Source organism: Oncorhynchus keta, chromosome 18, assembly GCF_023373465.1.
Source record: "Oncorhynchus keta strain PuntledgeMale-10-30-2019 chromosome 18, Oket_V2, whole genome shotgun sequence".
In the NCBI taxonomy this organism is placed as follows: Eukaryota; Metazoa; Chordata; class Actinopteri; order Salmoniformes; family Salmonidae; genus Oncorhynchus; species Oncorhynchus keta.
Window position 1 is genome coordinate 14,919,266 of NC_068438.1, and position 18,525 is coordinate 14,937,790.

The 18,525-nt window shown below is 44.9% G+C and overlaps 1 protein-coding gene across 2 annotated transcripts in view; it reads right to left on the reverse strand.

Moving 5' to 3' along the window:
• The window catches only part of LOC118396836 (sortilin-related receptor-like), a 73,259-nt gene that overhangs the window by 11,805 nt on the left and 42,929 nt on the right, over window positions 1-18,525 (reverse strand). For both annotated transcript variants that reach the window (XR_008067851.1, XM_052467458.1), the window contains exons 11-31: window positions 18,445-18,518; window positions 17,631-17,719; window positions 16,743-16,921; window positions 16,299-16,485; window positions 15,785-15,913; window positions 14,198-14,283; window positions 11,116-11,288; window positions 10,778-10,909; window positions 6,313-6,404; window positions 5,836-6,082; window positions 4,472-4,610; window positions 4,120-4,293; window positions 3,208-3,321; window positions 2,540-2,662; window positions 2,204-2,323; window positions 1,986-2,111; window positions 1,658-1,768; window positions 1,229-1,360; window positions 770-901; window positions 527-661; window positions 205-357 (exon numbers count right to left, since the gene is read on the reverse strand). Coding sequence is in view for 1 of the 2 variants with exons in the window: in XM_052467458.1 (XP_052323418.1) it covers window positions 205-357; window positions 527-661; window positions 770-901; window positions 1,229-1,360; window positions 1,658-1,768; window positions 1,986-2,111; window positions 2,204-2,323; window positions 2,540-2,662; window positions 3,208-3,321; window positions 4,120-4,293; window positions 4,472-4,610; window positions 5,836-6,082; window positions 6,313-6,404; window positions 10,778-10,909; window positions 11,116-11,288; window positions 14,198-14,283; window positions 15,785-15,913; window positions 16,299-16,485; window positions 16,743-16,921; window positions 17,631-17,719; window positions 18,445-18,518 (2,847 nt within the window). In the remaining variant the exon portion in view is untranslated. The remainder of the gene's footprint in view (window positions 1-204; window positions 358-526; window positions 662-769; window positions 902-1,228; window positions 1,361-1,657; window positions 1,769-1,985; window positions 2,112-2,203; window positions 2,324-2,539; window positions 2,663-3,207; window positions 3,322-4,119; window positions 4,294-4,471; window positions 4,611-5,835; window positions 6,083-6,312; window positions 6,405-10,777; window positions 10,910-11,115; window positions 11,289-14,197; window positions 14,284-15,784; window positions 15,914-16,298; window positions 16,486-16,742; window positions 16,922-17,630; window positions 17,720-18,444; window positions 18,519-18,525) is intronic.

The window sequence follows — 18,525 nt, forward strand, 5'->3', positions numbered from 1 at the left end:
CATATTGTTTTCACCTGTCAAGTATTTTCCAATCACTGCAGATGAATGAAAGGAGACAAATAGCTCCAAAGTGTTTTCTAGTCAAGTCACCTGGTCAGTAATAACCACCCTGGCCCTACCTAGCTACATACAGCTGTATAACTAGTCCTGAGCTGTGTAGCCAAGGTGACAAGCCCTTTGGTGTAGATGGAGACGGTGGCTCACCTGTGGGACAGCCCAGTTCATCACTGCCATCGGGACAGTCAGCGTAGCCGTCACACACCCAGGAGTTGACTATACAGGCTCCCGAGCCACAGTGGAAGCGGTTAGGGGCGCAGGACGATGGGCCTGGGGCAGGGGTGTGGGGCGTGACTCCACCTAAGAAAACAAGAGAGAGGAAGAGGTTCAAATATCCATAACACTTCAAATGGTTTGGTCATAGAGATCTGGCAGGAATAACTGAGTGAGTGAGTGAGTGAGTGAGTGAGTGAGTGAGTGAGTGAGTGAGTGAGTGAGTGAGTGAGTGAGTGAGTGAGTGAGTGAGTACCAGTGCACTGAGCCTCATCAGACCAGTCTCCGCAGTCATTCTCTCCGTCACACTTCCACCAGGAGGGCACACAGCGCCCGTTACGACACTCGTACTGGAAGTCCCGTGTGCAGCCTGGCCCCTCAGTGGGGGAGCCTGAAACATATACACTCTCAGGAATAATCTCATTTCTAGATACATTCATTTATAAAGTGCTGCAGTGTACATGGCTGACACGTGCACACACACACAGTGTGTACTCACCACAGTTGGCCTCATCAGAGTAGTCCCCGCAGTCGTTCATACCGTCACACTTCCACCCCAGGCTCACACACACTCCGTTGGCACACTGGAAGTTGTAGGCGTCACACGTCTTCTCAAACTCAGGGTGAGTGGCTAGAGAGACGGGTGGCAATCAGTACAACAAACGACAACAACTTACTTCAATGCCTTTCTAGTATCGATGCATTCATTTTGTTTTTCCTGAGCCGACCAAACATGTTCCTGGGTCATGGAGAAAACAGGGAGTGAAAGCAGATAAGGAATGCGTGTTCCTTTTCCGTTGCACAGTGTTTTGAAACGGATTTCAGAAGAACACCCAGGTCCGGTCACATGCACAGGAAGAAAAACCCTGGGCTTTGTAACAGCAAATGTATTTAGTGACTGTTGCAGCTGTAGTGTTTTCTGCGATAGTAGTGGTGGGGTTAGTGGAGAAGGACTCACAGCAGCCGGCGTAGGCCACGTCCTCATCGGATCCGTCCTCGCAGTGTTTGGTGCCGTCACACACCAGAGACTGGAACAGGCACTGGGCTCGGTTCTGACACACAAAATCCATGTAGCGCGTACACAGGGGATCTGCAAGGAGGACACACACACACACACACACACACACACACACACTACTATATTACAATGGGATATACGGCTGAGATATTCTCAACCAACCTCGGGTGAATGTATTGATGACAAAAACCAGACCATGACAAAAGCCCTCAAAACGTTTCCGTTTTTTGAAAGACCAAAGTGCATCTGGGGGCGAAAAACAACATACAAACTGTCTGCAGCATAGAAACTGATCCTATTCCCCCGGAGATACGATGTCTATAGTTTGCAGTCTAGTTTCGGAGTTAAGACTTTCCGTTGGTCACTCACCACAGTGTTGTTCGTCGGCGCCCCCTGGGCAGTCCTGTACTCCGTTGCAGTGGGCGCTGGCAGGCAGACAGGTGCCGTTGGAACACAGGAAGCCATTACAGCGATCCCCCACTGTCAACAACAACACAGCATCTGTTAGTGCCAAGCCATTATATCGAAGACCGTGCAACGGAAATCTGGGTAACACTTTGCTTTGAACCGTCCATAAAGGCGACCGAACACTGTCATAGCGCTGTCGTAACAATGACATATAGCATCCTGGGTGTTGGCGTCAAGCAGAGAGAGCGCTGTGTCTATGCGCGCGCGTGTTGGGTGTGTGTGTCCTCACCGCAGTGCGCTTGCTCCTCGTCAGAGCTGTCCTGACAGTCGTCATCACCGTCACACACCCAGCGCTTAGGGATACAGTGGCCCGTGAGACACTGGAACCTACTGGCCTCACAGGTGTGGTGACCCACTGAGACCGGGAGGGAGGGAGAGAGATGGAGAGACTAAGAGAGAGACGGAGGTTGTGCAACGTTCTCCTTTTGAACATGGCCCTGATCTCACCTGTACAGTTGGCTTCATCCGACCAGTCCCTGCAGTCGTTGTCTCCGTCACATCGCCAGGCCTCGCGGATACACACGCCCCGCGCACACGTGAACTCCCCTGGTCCACACTGGTGACTCTCTGGGATACACACATACACACACACACAGTCAGTAATCAGAGGCAGCATCACATAGGCTATATACAATCTCAAAAGTCATACAGGATAGAGCACACTTTGTCAGGAAAAAAACATGCTTGGAAGTGTGTGCACACGCGACTGAATGGACGGATACAAAACATGCACACACGCACATAGACATACGCATGCGTGCACACACACACTCTTCCTCGTACCACAGTGTTCCTCGTCACTGTTGTCCCCACAGTCGTCCTCGTGGTCACACTTGAAGGCCAGCGGGATGCAGGAGCCGGACACCACACAGCGGAACTGGATGGACGGGTCACAGGAGGTGGTGGCTGGAGGGGGAGGGACAGGGGGCAGAGGGACAGACAGAATGACAGGGTGTTGACACTGAGCCCAGAAAGGGAGAAAGAACAGCAGCAGAGACCCAAAGCAGAGTGTATTGTGACAGTAACAAACTCAAGTCTGGCTCTATTGAACATTACAGTGCCTTGCGAAAGTATTCGGCCCCCTTGAACTTTGCGACCTTTTGCCACATTTCAGGCTTCAAACATAAAGATATAAAACTGTATTTTTTTGTGAAGAATCAACAACAAGTGGGACACAATCATGAAGTGGAACGACATTTATTGGATATTTCAAACTTTTTTAACAAATCAAAAACTGAAAAATTGGGCGTGCAAAATTATCGGGATTCCACACCCAACCATTTTATATTATAATAATAAAACATAATAAGTGATAAACATAATAATAATAAACATAATAAAACAGAATAATCTGTGAGTGAGTTGTCCATTGTCTAGCTGTGCGTCTGAAATGGCCTGCCCAAAAGTAGTGCACTATATAGGGAATAGGGTGTAATTTCGCCTCCACTCACGGCACTCCTGCTCGTCGCTCATGTCGCCACAGTCGTTGTCGCTGTCGCACTTCCAGATGCTGCTGATACACTTGCCGTTGGAGCAGCGGTACTGGTTGGGCAGGCACGTGTGTTCTGGGGGAGTTGAATTTCATTACATTTTGGGTTACAAATAAAACACACATCATCAAGAAGTGTATCTGAATCCTAAAGGATCTCCTCTAGTGGTCCTAGGAGAACAACAAACAGAGTCAGACGGACAGTCAGGGAGAGAGGGAGAGGAGGACAGTGGTTCTCTACATTCACCGAGGCAGGGATCTTCAATACCGATTCCTGGCAACGGAGCCAACGCAGGCTGTGCAGGGTTTTGTTTCAGCCTAGTACGAACACGCCTGATTCAACTCATTGCTTGGTGATTAGTTGAACTAGGTGACATGGGTGTTAGTGCTAGGATGGAACAAAAGCCTGCACCATTGTGGATCTGTTGTAGTGTGATAGGGTCGTCTGAAGGACGACGTTGAGAACCTCAATACATGATCATGCATCTGTTTATCATCTATGCATAGTCACTTTACATGTACATATTACCTCGACTACCCCATACCCCTGCACATTGACTCGGTACCGGTACCCCCTGTATGTAGCCTCATTATTGCTATTTTATTGTGTTACTATTTTTCCTTTAGTTTATTTAACGCCTTCGTCATACTTTTTCAAACTCTGAATTGTTGGTTAAGTGCTTGTAAGTAAGCATTTCACTGTAAGGTCTACCTACGCCTGTTGTTTTCGGTGCATGTGACAAATAACATTTGATTTGATCAGTAGTATTTTGTACCCGGCGAGACCATTGGGTGTGTGTGTGTGTGTGTGTTTGTGTGCACGTGTGTCTGTCAGAGAGAGTGTGCGCACGTATGTGAGTGTGCCAGGTCTCACCTGTCTTGACGCAGGTGCTGTTGTGGAGCTGGTAGCCGGTGGGACACTGGCACTGGAGCTGTCCATCGGGTCGGGTGGTGGTGGGCGTGCCGTCGGGGCATACACAGGTATGGCGGTGCCCGGGCTGGGGCAGACACAGTAGGCTGCAGGGTTGGTCTGCACAGGCATTATGGCCTGGAGGAGAGTGGACACACACACACACAAAGGTTTGTCATGAGCTCTGCTTCCACTATTGTCGCTTCCAGAGTAACATTCTGACTACACATAACTCTTTAACACTGACCGTCAAAGTGGAAGGCTTACTTAGAATGGCCATTGATTCTTAGATATGGTTTCGCTGCTTGTCTCTCACCTCTGGTCTTGCCCTTGTAGAAGATTTTGAGGTCCATGACCCCGGTCAGTCTACCCACTATCAGCTCATTGTCCTTGGAACCTGCCTTGGAAGCCTTGAAGATGCCCCTCCTTGACCAGTCATCCCAGTACAGGTCATTCTGAAAAACACACACAAGCCAATGAGGATTTGCCCAGTAACTGGGAGATTATATGAAAACAAACATAGATATACTTCTACAATGGGACTGTGCTCCCCAGTGTTGCACACTCAATAACCTTAAAAAGGTCAAATCTCTGCGATATGACATCATCATACACAGAGGGCCGACTTTTTGCGTCCAGACATCAGTAACATTCTTATTGGACAAGACTGCCTCTATTGGATAACTCCAAAGACACATTTATACTGACTCTACACACACGCCCACTCACACTCTGTTTATCTTATATCCTGTTGCCTAGTCTCCTTACCCCTATACATATCTACCTCCATCACTCCAGTACCCCTGTCACCTTGCCCCTATACATATCTACCTCCATCACTCCAGTACCCCCGTCACCTTACCCCTATACATATCTACCTCCATCACTCCAGTACCCCTGTCACCTTACCCCACTCCAGTACCCCGTCACCTACATATCTACCTCCATCACTCCAGTCAAATCACCTACCTACCTCCATCACTCCAGTCACCCCGTCACCTTACCCCTATACATATCTACCTCCATCACTCCAGTACCCCTGTCACCTTACCCCTATACATATCTACCTCCATCACTCCAGTACCCCGTCACCTTACCCCTATACATATCTACCTCCATCACTCCAGTACCCCGTCACCTTACCCCTATACATATCTACCTCCATCACTCAAATACCCCTGCACATTGTAAATATGATATTGAAACTGACCAAGTATATAGTATGCTTACTTAACGTGCTATTCATATTTATTCTTATTTCCCATGTGTTTGTTCTAGTATTACATTGTAATTAATAACTGCATTGTTGGGTTTTGAGTTTGAAAGAAAGGCATTTCATTGTACTTGTGCACGCGACATTAAATACTTTAACTATGTGGACATGCCGCAAGGGAGGAGACAAATTTGGAAGAGCCAATAGTGACAGTCCTAGGCCATTTTGAGTTCTGCTGTTGACGACATCTGCAAGCAGGAAGTTGACCGGCTGTGCATGAAGAGGTCATATTGCAGAGTCTACCTTTAAAGACGTTAGACAAACAAACTAAGCTTGTAGGCATTTATAAGTGATATTCTTCAAGAATCAATGGGTATACATCATTCATTTAAATGATCGAAAACAGATGTAAATATCACAGAGTGGGCCTTAATACTCCACAAGTGCATCAACCGTTCTAAAATAACCTTGAAAACAGCAATGGCATAGGGGTGAGGCAGGCCCTCCATGACCACGCTGCGCTGCCCGCCGGCGAAGTCGGCCCGCTCGATGCGGTCACCGTAGGCCTCGGTCCAGTACAGCCATTGGTCGTCTGCCGTGATGCCGTTGGGCCAGCGGACGCCCTCGGACACGATGCATGACACGTTGGAGCCGTCCATGTAGCCGCGGTACACGCCGGCCGCGCGGTCGCCCCAGTCCGTCCAGAACATCAGGCTGGTAGGAAACGAGTCACAGATTAGGCAAGTATATCAGACAGATATTAACACTGATGTTATTTATGTTAAAGGTGCAATCCACAGTTCAAACAAAGAGCTAAAGTCTAAAATGGCTGTCGCAATCACAGATCGCCCCTTTAACAGTCAGTCATCTGGGAGCCCCTTTTTGTGATTTAAAAGCTTCATAAATGCATTTGGCAGATACTCAAGGTAATTAGACTGTGCTACCTCTCTCCTGGCATGAGGACCAGAGCTCTGGGATGCTCCAGCACTGAGGAGTTGAGCAGAGTGTGACGTAGGTCCCCATCAGGGTTAGACACCTACACAACACAGCACATACACAGAGTGGGTCACCATCATCACACACTGTATTGCCTGATACTATACAGTAGCATGTGATCTACCAGGTGAGGATATAAATATAAATCAAACAAGGCTTCAATAAGATGGAGAGTAAAGGATATACAGGGCATTCCAAAAGTATTCAGAGCCCCTGACGTTTCCCACATTTTGTTAGGTTACAGCCTTATTCTAAAAAAATCTATTAAAAATGGTGTTCGTTCCTCATCAAAGAAAACAAATCTACAGACAATACCCCAAAATGACAAAATAAATTAGGTTCATCAATTTTGTTGCCAATGTATTAAAAATTTCAAACTGAAATATCACATTTACATAAGTATTCAGACCCGTTACACAGTGCTTTGCTGAAGCACCTTCGGCAGCGATTACAGCCTCAAGTCTTCTTGGGTATGACGCTACAAGCGTGGTACACCAGTATTTGGGAAGTTTATCCCATTCTTCTCTGCAGATCCTCTCAAGCTCTGTCAGTTTGGATGTGGCGTGTCGCTGCTATTTTCATGTCTCTCCAGAGATGTTAGATCGGGTTCAAGTCTGGACTCTGGTCACTCAAGGACATTCAGAGACTTTTCCCGAAGCCACTCCTGCGTTGTCTTGGCTGTGTGCTTAGGGTCATTGTCCTGTTGGAAAGTGAACCTTCGCCCCCGCCTGAGGTCCTGAGCGCTCTGGAGCAGGTTTTCATCAAAGATTTCTCTGTACTTTGCTCTGGTTCATTTTTTCCCCTCGATCCTGACCAGTCTCCAAGTCCCTGCCACTGAAAAAAACATACCCACAGCATGATGCTGCCACCACCATGCGTCACCGTAGGCCTGATCGGTGGAGCGCTGCAGAAGTTCACCCATCTCCACAGAGGAACTCTGGAGCTCTGTCAGAGTGACCATCAGGTTCTTGGTCACCTCCCTGACCAAGGCCCTTCCCCGATTGCTCAGTTTGGCCGGGTGGCCAGCTCTAAGAAGACTCTTGGTGGTTTCAAACTTCTTCCATTTAAGAATGATGGAGGCCACTGTGTTCTTGGGGACCTTCAATGCTGCAGAAATGCTGTGCCTCGACACAATCCTGTCGCGTAGCTCTACGGACAATTCCTTCGACCTCATGGCTTGGTTTTTGCCCTGACTTGCACTGTCAACTGTGGGACCTTATATAGACAGGTGTGTGTCTTTCCAAATCATGTCCATTCAACTGAATGTACCACAGGTGGACTTCAATCAAGTTGTAGAAACATCTCAAGGATGATCAATTGAAACAGGAAGCACCTGAGCTCAATTTCGAGTCTCATAGCAAAGGGTTTAAATACTTACGGTATCTGTTTTTAATACATTTGCAAAAATGTCAGAAAACCTATTTTAGCTTGTTATTATGGGGTATTGTGTGTAGATGGATAAAGAATATAAAAAAATCTATTTTAGAATAAGTCTGTAATGTAAGCAAGTGTGGAAATGGGAAGGGGTCTGAATACTTTCCAAATGCACTGAACAAAAGTATAAACGCAACATGTGAAGTGTTGGTCCCATTTTTCATTAACTGAAATACAGTGGGGAGAACAAATATTCTATACACTGCCGATTTTGCAGGTTTTCCTACTTACAAAGCATGTAGAGGTCTGTAATTTTAATCATAGGTACACTTCAACTGTGAGAGACGGAATCTAAAACAAAAATCACATTGTATGATTAAGTAATTAATTTGCATTTTATTGCATGACATAAGTATTTGATTACCTACCAACCAGTAAAAATTCCGGCTCTCACAGACCTGTTAGTTTTTCTTTAAGAAGCCCTGCTGTTCTCCACTCATTACCTGTATTAACTGCACCTGTTTGAACTCATTACCTGTATAAAAGACACCTGTCCACACACACAATCAAACAGACTCCAACCTCTCCACAATGGCCAAGACCAGAGACCTGTATAAGGACATCAGGGATAAATTGTAGACCTGTACAAGGCTAGGATGGGCTACAGGACAATAGGCAAGCAGCTTGGTGAGAAGGCAACAACTGTTGACGCAATTATTAGAAAGTGGAAGAAGTTCAAGATGACGGTCAATCACCCTCGGTCTGGGGCTCCATGCAAGATCTCACCTCGTGGGGCATCAATGATCATGACGATGTCTAGGCCCGTCTGAAGTTTGCCAATGACCATCTGGATGATCCAGAGGAGGAATGGGAGAAGGTCATGTGGTCTGATGAGACAAAAATAGAGCTTTTTGGTCTGAACTCCACTCGCCATTTTTGGAGGCAGAAGAAGGATGAGTACAACCCCAAGAACACCATTCCAACCGTGAAGCATGAAGGTGGAAACATCATTCTTTGGGGATGCCTTTCTGCAAAGGGGATGGGACGACTGCACCGTATTGAGGGGAGGATGGATGGGGCCATGTATCGCGAGATCTTCCCTCAGTAAGAGCATTGAAGATGGGTCGTGGCTGGGTCTTCCAGCATGACAACGACCCAAAACACACAGCCAGGGCAATTAAGGAGTGGCTCCATAAGAAGCATCTCAAGGTCCTGGAGTGGCCTAGCCAGTCTCCAGACCTGAACCCAATAGAACATCCTTGAAGGGAGCTGAAAGTCCGTATTGCCCAGCGACAGCCCCGAAACCTGAAGGATCTGAAGGTCTGTATGGAGGAGTGGGACAAAATCCCTGTTGCAGTGTGTGTAAACCTGGTCAAGAAATACAGGAAACGTATGATCTCTGTAATAGCAAACAAAGGTTTCTGTACCAAATATTAAGTTCTGCTTTTCTGATGTATCAAATACTTATGTCATGCAATAAAATGCTAATTAATTACTTCAAAATCATACAATGTAATTTTCTGGATTTTTGTTTTAGATTCCGTCTCTCACAGTTGAAGTGTACCTATGATAAAAAATTACAGACCTCTACATGCTTTGTAAGTAGGAAAACCTGCAAAATCGGCAGTGTATCAAATACTTGTAAAAGATCCCAGAAATGTTCCATACACACAAAAAGATTATTACTCTAACATTTTGTGCACAAATGTGTTTACATCCCTGTTAAATCAAATCAAATTGTATGTCACATGCACGGAATTGTGTAGACGTTACCGTGAAATGCTTACTTATAAGCCCTTAACCAACAATGCAGTTCAAGAAATAGAGTTAAGGAAATATTGACTAAATAGACTAAAGTAAAAAACACAATAAAAAGTATCACATAATGACGTAACAATAACAAGGCTATATACAGGGAGTACCAGTACCAAGTCATTTGCGGAGACAATAGGTACTTTGTACATGTAGGGAAACCTAGTCAGTTGTCCAACAATGTATTCAACTGAAATGTGTCTTCCCGCATTTAACACAGCCACTCTGAATCAGAGAGGTGTGGGGAGCTGCTTTAATCGACATCCACGTCTTCAGCGCCCGGGGAACAGTTGGTTAACGGTCTTGCTCAGGGGCAGAACGACAGATTTTTACCTTGCCAGCTCAGGGATTTGATCCAGTTACCGGCCCAACGCTCTAACCACTAGGCTACGGGTAAAGTTACTAAAGTGACTACCGGTATGCATAGATAATAAACAGTGAGTAGCAGCAGTTTAAAGACTAAGAGTGGAGGTCAATGTAAATAGTTTGATTCATTGTTCAGCAGTCCTATGGCTTGGGGTCAGAAGCTGTTAAGGAGCCTTTTGGACCCAGACTTGGCGCTCCGGTACAGCTTGCCGTGCAGTAGCTGAGAGAACCGCCCCACCTCTTTAAGGAATACCTAGGATAGGATAAGTAATCCTTCTCACCCCCCCCCCCTTTAAGATTTAGATGCACTATTGTAAAGTGACTGTTCTACTGGATGTCATAAGGTGAATGCACCAATTTGTAAGTCGCTCTGGATAAGAGCGTCTGCTAAATTACTTAGATGTAAATGTAAACCGTCTACGACTTGGGTGACTGGAGTATTTGACAATATTTTGGGCCTTCCTTTGACACCACCTTTTAAATAGGTCCTGGATGGCAGGAAGCTTTACCTGTGGAATCATCTTAGACCAGCCACCTGGACAGTTGATGAAACTGAGGTGTATTTCTGTCTGTAATAAAGCCCTTTTGTGGGGAACAACTCATTCTGATTGGCTGTGCCTGCCTTCCTAATGGGTGCAGCCTTGAAGGGCATAGGCCCACCCATTTGGGAGCCAGGCCCACCCATGGCTGCACCCCTGCCCAGTCATGTGAAATCCATAAATTTGGGCCTAATAAATGTATTAGCTGATTTCCTTATATGAACTGTAACTCAGTAAAACTGTTGAAATTGTTGCATGCTGCATTTATATTTTTGTTCAGTATCTATCAAATATTGGACAAATCCCTGTTCCTCATGTTTACCTCAATCCTCTGCGCTCCGGCATCCACCCAGTAAAGCAGCCTGCTGATGGGGTCAAAGGTGAGGGCCTCCACATTCTGCAGGTCTTTCCTCACGATCACTTCCTGTCCCGTACTGCCATTCAGACAAAGCCTCTGGAGGGGGAGGACAGGGAGGGAGTGTGTACATACTTTTCACTAATCACGATACACAATGTACTTTTGGTCTCAGAAGTGTGTACAGGATAGATTTTGTGTCTTAAATGGTACTTTATTCCCTATATAGTACACAAGCAATGTACTTATATAGGGAATAGGGTAAGTCATGGCTACATCGGAGTGCCTTCTGTGAAGGCCCTGACCTGTATGGTGTCCAGCGAGATGTCGGCCCAGTAGAGGCAGTTCCTTTCGTAGTCAAAGTCCAGGGCCACGGCCTCGCGGAGACCAGAGAGGGGCAGGGCCTGGTCGGTCCCTGTGGCCAGGTCATAGCGGTGGATGGAGTTCCTCACAGCGTACAGGATGAACTCATTACTCTCTGGAGAAGACCAGGGGGGGAAAAAAACACTTAATACAATTCATTCTAATCTATAGCCATGTGAAGAGTAACAACTGGTAAGAAAAATGCAACAAATTGCATTTTATTTTGTGTCCAGCTGTGTATACAACAGTATTTATTTTGTATCCAGCTGTGTATACGACAGTATTTATTTTGTATCCAGCTGTGTATACGACAGTATTTATTTTGTATCCAGCTGTGTATACGACAGTATTTATTTTGTATCCAGCTGTGTATACGACAGTATTTATTTTATATCCAGCTGTGTATACGACAGTATTTATTTTGTATCCAGCTGTGTATACGACAGTATTTATTTTGTATCCAGCTGTGTATACGACAGTATTTATTTTGTATCCAGCTGTGTATACGACAGTATTTATTTTGTATCCAGCTGTGTATACGACAGTATTTATTTTGTATCCAGCTGTGTATACGACAGTATTTATTTTGTATCCAGCTGTGTATACGACAGTATTTATTTTGTATCCAGCTGTGTATACGACAGTATTTATTTTGTATCCAGCTGTGTATACGACAGTATTTATTTTGTATCCAGCTGTGTATACGACAGTATTTATTTTGTATCCAGCTGTGTATACGACAGTATTTATTTTGTATCCAGCTGTGTATACGACAGTATTTATTTTGTATCCAGCTGTGTATATATTTATTTTGTATCCAGCTGTGTATACGACAGTATTTATTTTGTATCCAGCTGTGTATACGACAGTATTTATTTTGTATCCAGCTGTGTATACGACAGTATTTATTTTGTATCCAGCTGTGTATACGACAGTATTTATTTTGTATCCAGCTGTGTATACGACAGTTTTATTTGTATCAGTATTTATTTTGTATCCAGCTGTGTATACGACAGTATTTATTTTGTATCCAGCTGTGTATACGACAGTATTTATTTTGTATCCAGCTGTGTATACGACAGTATTTATTTTGTATCCAGCTGTGTATACGACAGTATTTATTTTGTATTGTGTATCCAGTATTTATTTTATATCCTGCTGTGTATACGACAGTATTTATTTTGTATCCAGCTGTGTATACGACAGTATTTATTTTGTATCCAGCTGTGTATACGACAGTATTTATTTTGTATCCAGCTGTGTATACGACAGTATTTATTTTGTATCCAGCTGTGTATACGACAGTATTTATTTTGTATCCAGCTGTGTATACGACAGTATTTATTTTGTATCCAGCTGTGTATACGACAGTATTTATTTTGTATCCAGCTGTGTATACGACAGTATTTATTTTGTATCCAGCTGTGTATACGACAGTATTTATTTTGTATCCAGCTGTGTATACGACAGTATTTATTTTGTATCCAGCTGTGTATACGACAGTATTTATTTTGTATCCAGCTGTGTATACGACAGTATTTATTTTGTATCCAGCTGTGTATACGACAGTATTTATTTTGTATCCAGCTGTGTATACGACAGTATTTATTTTGTATCCAGCTGTGTATACGACAGTATTTATTTTGTATCCAGCTGTGTATACGATAGTATTTATTTTGCATACAGCAGTAATGCATGTCTAAAACAATTTCCCCGCAGGGAAATTAAAGTTCGGCCAACCATATGCTTTTATGTATAAAATGTGAGTAATTTCACTTTTCATGAATTCACAAATACTTATTTTTTTATTTGTTTATTTGCTTTTTGGATCCCTCCAACCAGTCACAGCAGCTATTGTTCCCGAGGTCTAACTTACGTGTGTTGTTGCTATAGCCGATGATCTACTGCTGGGACTAACCTTTCTATCTTTAACTAAATTCACCCCATAACATGTGACTAAAAGTATATTTTGCCTCAAATAAGGTCTAGCAAAAAAGTTACAACTGTGTGGCCCATACCAAATAAACCCGTCATGACCCACGACCCAAAGGTAACATATGGAATTGTTTTAAAATAGTAATTCAATGGATCATTTAGCTATTTGATTATGATTTTTAGGCCCTTTAGGTATCCCTCCTCAAAATAATTGGATAAAATACTGAATTTGGCCTTTACTACTATAGCCCATAGAAATGCAGTGAATAACACATTCATAAAAAGGATTAAAAATAAATCCTAAGGAATAATACTGTTTTGAAGTGTCTGTCCTGTATCTAAGAGATATAAGAAAGCTCAGGAAATATACATATTTTTTGGACAAATTTAACCCCTTGTTTCTGTTACCACAAAAGGACCTCCATATTTCTATGGGTTAGACGAGACCCGTGATACTTCTGGGGGTCGTAGAGCAAAACCGAGAACATCCTCGTGAGAGTCTCCCCTTTCCATAATGGCATTTACAAAGTAAAGTATTTGTGAACCCAGTATATCAAGAATCTCAGAGTATCTCTCATTCATTAATTCATTTAGGTGTCTCTTATTCATTCATTCATTAATTCATTCGGGGGTCTCTTATTCATTCATTCAGGGGTCTCTTATTCATTCATTCAGGGGTATCTTATTCATTCATTCATTCAGGGGTCTCTTATTCATTTATTCAGGAGTCTCTTATTAATTTATTCAGGAGTCTCTTATTAATTTATTCAGGGGTCTCTTATTCATTTATTCATTCAGCGGTCTCTTATTCATTCATTCAGGGTTCTCTTATTTATTCAGGGGTCTCATTCATTAATTCAGGGGTCTCTTATTCATTCAGGGGTTGCTTATTCATTCATTCAGGGGTTGCTTATTCATTCATTCAGGGGTTGCTTATTCATTCAGGGGTCTCTTATTCATTCATTCAGGGGTCTCTTATTCATTCATTCAGGGGTCTCTTATTCATTCAGGGGTCTCTTATTCATTGTGATCTAAAAGGCTAAACGTTTCCAATAATGGTTTCTTAATTGAAGGAGAGGGGAGGCTTACCTCCTACAGGACAGGGAAGCATCTCTCCATCCAGTCTGGCTTCTACATCGCCTCCACTACAGCTGTCCCCAGACACCTTCCTGTACCTGAGAGAGAAGGACACACGAACAACATGGACAGACAAACACCCACCACCCAATATCACAACAAGAGTATGTGTACAACAAATGGTGTAATACAGTGTATCTTATGCGTAGTTGTGTAAGAGGGTATGGTAGTAGAGGCCTTTGAACGGTGTATGGTAGTAGGGGCCTTTGAACGGTGTATGGTAGTAGGGGCCTTTGAACGGTGTATGGTAGTAGGGGCCTTTGAAGGGGGTATGGTAGTAGAGGCCTTAAGGGGGTATGGTAGTAGAGGCCTTTGAAGGGGGTATGGTAGTAGAGGCCTTTGAAGGGGGTATGGTAGTAGGGGCCTTTGAACGGTGTATGGTAGTAGGGGCCTTTGAAGTGGGTATGGTAGTAGGGGCGAAGCGCAGCGGTTTGTGTCAAGAACTGCAACCCCTTAAGGCCTCTACTACCATACCCCCTTCAAAGGCCCCTACTACCATAACCCCTTCAAAGGCTTTTGAAGGGGGTATGGTAGTAGGGGCTTTTAAAGTGGGTAGTATGGTAGTAGGGGCTTTTGAAGTGGGTAGTATGGTAGTAGGGGCTTTTGAAGGGGGTATGGTAGTAGGGGCTTTTGAAGGGGGTATGGTAGTAGGGGCGAAGCGCAGCGGTTTGTGTCAAGAACTGCAACGCTCCTGGGTTTTTCACGCTCAACAGTTTCCTGTGTGTATCAACAATGGTCCACCACAAGGACATTCAGCCAACTTGACACAACAGGGAATAATTGGAGTCAACATGGGCCAACATCCCCGTGGGAAGCTTTTGACACCTTGTAGAGTCCCTGCCCCAACGAATTGAGGCTGTTCTGAGGGCAAAGGGGGGGTTGCAACTCAATATCAGGAAGGTGTTCTAAATGATTTGTACACGCAGTGTTTGTCAAGATTTTGCTGGGACATTTCTCTCCTTATGACACTAGGTGGGGCTGTTCTCCATGATAACTGAGGGCTATATAATAGAGTGACGCCACTCCTTTCTCTTCCCAATAGCACAAAAGAAGAACAAAGACAGTTCCCCTCATGACCATAAAGGATGCCATTTGCATAGTGTGCATATCCTATTCATCATTAATCATGCTGATATTTAATGGTCATCTCCTTGCGGCAGTAAAAACAAATCATATAAGATTGAGGTGAAGACTGACACACTAGGTAATGCCATTTGTTTTTATAAGCCATATGTGATTGTCAGTCAAGGACAAGTGTATCTCAACCTTTATGGCTGCGTCCCAAATGGTACCCTATTCCCTTTAAAGTGCACTAATTTTGACCGGGGCCCATTTGGGACACTATGAAGTCAGCTCGAAACCCCGAAACCCTTCAGCTCAGCTCGGTCATATAATCCTGACCCATCCACATTGCAAGGCCTTGACCCTCAATGTGTGGAGTCACCGTAACAAAAGGAAAAAGCCTATCATTATGAGAAGGGCAAAGCCTGGTTTCTGATGAAGTGACAATATGTTAATACCAAAGGGATATTGACTTACCCCGTACTGCGACGGTAGGTAGTTCCAACGGGGCAGGGCACGGGAGGGGCGTAGAGGTTCCCCGAGAACTCAGGGTCGGGCAGGCACACCTGGAGGGACAGGTCCTCGCTCAGCTTGAAGCCATAGTCACTGAGAGAGATAAAAGGAGAGAGAGGAGAGTGATAGAGAGCGAGGCGGAGAAAGAGCGAGAGAGATTAGATGGGGAGAGAGAGAGAGACCCAATGTTAGCCTACCTGACTATCAAACTATGAACAGCTAGAGATGAGTGGAAAAAGACTGTTGCCTAATTCCAATCAACCCCTTGCCCCTACTCTGAAAGGATAGCAGAGTTGTAAGTAAGGGAGAAACATTCCACCTATTCCTAGCTTAACAGAAGGTGGAGCTGTTACCTTTCGAGATAGCAGCTATCCAATCCTTTCAGATCGATATGAGGAGCTTAGGGGTAGATGGTTTTAGGGGTAGAGGCAAAGGGCGGATATGGGATTGGACACGGGCTGGGAAAGGAGAGTCTCACCACTCGTAGTCCTGGCGTGTGCAGGAGCAGTTGGATACGGTGACGGGCCGGTCGAAGTCTTCCCCGTTGAAGCAGGTGGCGTGGGGCGTGCGGCGCTTGTACACCATCTCACTACCCAGAAGGCAGTCGTTTCCCCGCTCGTCTGATGGGGACCAGTGCTTGTAGTCTCCCTCGGCGCACGGCACGCCTGAAGACACACATACACACTTTAAATTCTTCATTTGGAATTGGATCATATTCTATTACAGTAGCATGGGGACATAAGCGGACACACACACACGAATACACAAACACACACCCCTCAGTGAGACTCTGGCCTAATAGATGGTGCTTCTTATTGGCATTGTGAAAATGGACGAGACAGACAGACAGACGCAAAAGCACCCGGGCTGAGGATAATTCAGTCATGACTTCTGCCCAGTAATATCGTGAGAGTCCCCTCACCGAGTACGTCGCTGGCGTTGACCTGCAGGATGAGCCAGCTGTGTCTCTGGTCGGCGTAGGAGCCGAAGACGGTAAAGATGGTGCTCTTCTCCCCCGGCTCCGTCAGCAGCTGGTAGACATACACCTCCCTGTCAGAGAAACGGAAGTCTGTCCACGTCTCCCCCTCATTGGTACTGAACCTGAGACAGAGAGAGATAGTAGGTAAGTATCCTTTCACTTGTATCTTTTTAATGACCCTTTATTTAACTAGGCAAGTCAGTTGAGAACAAATTCTTATTTACAATGACGGCCTCCCGGGGAACAGTGGGTTAACTGCCTTGTTCAGGGGCAGAATGGCAGATTTTTACCTTGTCAGCTCGGGGATTCGATTCAACCTTTCGGTTACTGGCCCAACACTAACCATTAGGCTTTCTGCCACCTTGTTCGAGTCAGAATGGCAAATCTACTGATTCTGTAACGTGAGGCAGCAAGTACACCACCTGAACAGGATGCTAGTCTATAGCAGGGCCAACAGAGACAGTATGGAGATCAACACTAGCATGGTTACAATATTTATACGCTTTTTACACTACTGAGCCAAGCCAGGCTGTAGTACATTGGCCTGGTTACATATCCCACTGTACTGTAGTAGCTGGAACCGAGCTGGAAAGGACAAATGTGAAAATAATATTTCTGAGCCAGCACAGTACTGATTGGGTTGGCAGTGACACAGTGGGTTGAAAAGGGTACAATTCATTGAACCTTTATTTGAGGAGGTAAGCAGACTGAAAGTCAACGACTCAGGGCAGAGCTGCAGTGGGGGGTAGAGGGGTGTAATGAGGGGGAGATACACTGTGTTGTTCTAACATGGGAGATATGGGTGTTATTTAGGACAGTTGTGAGACTCACTTGAGGTGTGTGGTGGAGCCCCCCTGGGCGATGGCCATGAGGATACCGCCGTGGTCACCCCACGTGTAGAAGTGAGGACCGGCCAGCGCCTTGAGAAGGGGAAATGTGAAGAACAATCATTAAAGCCGGAGTCTGTAAGATTGCTGGTCAATTTATATCGCTACAATAATAGACTAGTAGAACTGTCAGGCCGTATTATTAACAAAAATATTTTGCTCGTCAAGACACTTAAATGAGGTAATACTATGTTCAGATTAAAAGTATGTTTAAAAAAAGAATAATCAAAAGTCTAATACTGCTCTCGTGGAATGTCACACCATAGGCATCAAGAGCATGTGAAAATGTTCCGGGTGCTTCTGCTCCATTGTTTATGTCTTAGAGGGCTCCCCAGTCTTGGAATTGTACTCACGTCTTACAGAGTGTGGCTCTAAATAACTGCAGCACCATGTTTGTGGTTGATGAGTAATATACTGTGGAGGAAAGTGTCCTACGCTGGGCATTCAGCATTGTGGCTAAGATCTCCACAGAAACCCTCTGGTATGAGTGGGTAGCAGAGGCAGGAAACATCCAACGATAACCAATGTCATGATTTATAGCTCATCATGTGCATAGTTACATTTATCAGACAGACAGACAGACACAGACACAGACACAGACACAGACACAGACACAGACACACACACACACACACACACACACACAGACACAGACACAGAGACACAGACACAGACACAGACACAGACACAGACACAGACACAGACACACACATACACACATACACAAAAACAAAGCACACACACAGACACACACTGACCTCTCTCCATCTGGCCCCAGCACTGCTGGACACATACACGTTGGGCTTGTTGGCCAGGTTCTTGCCCACAGAACCTGCAGG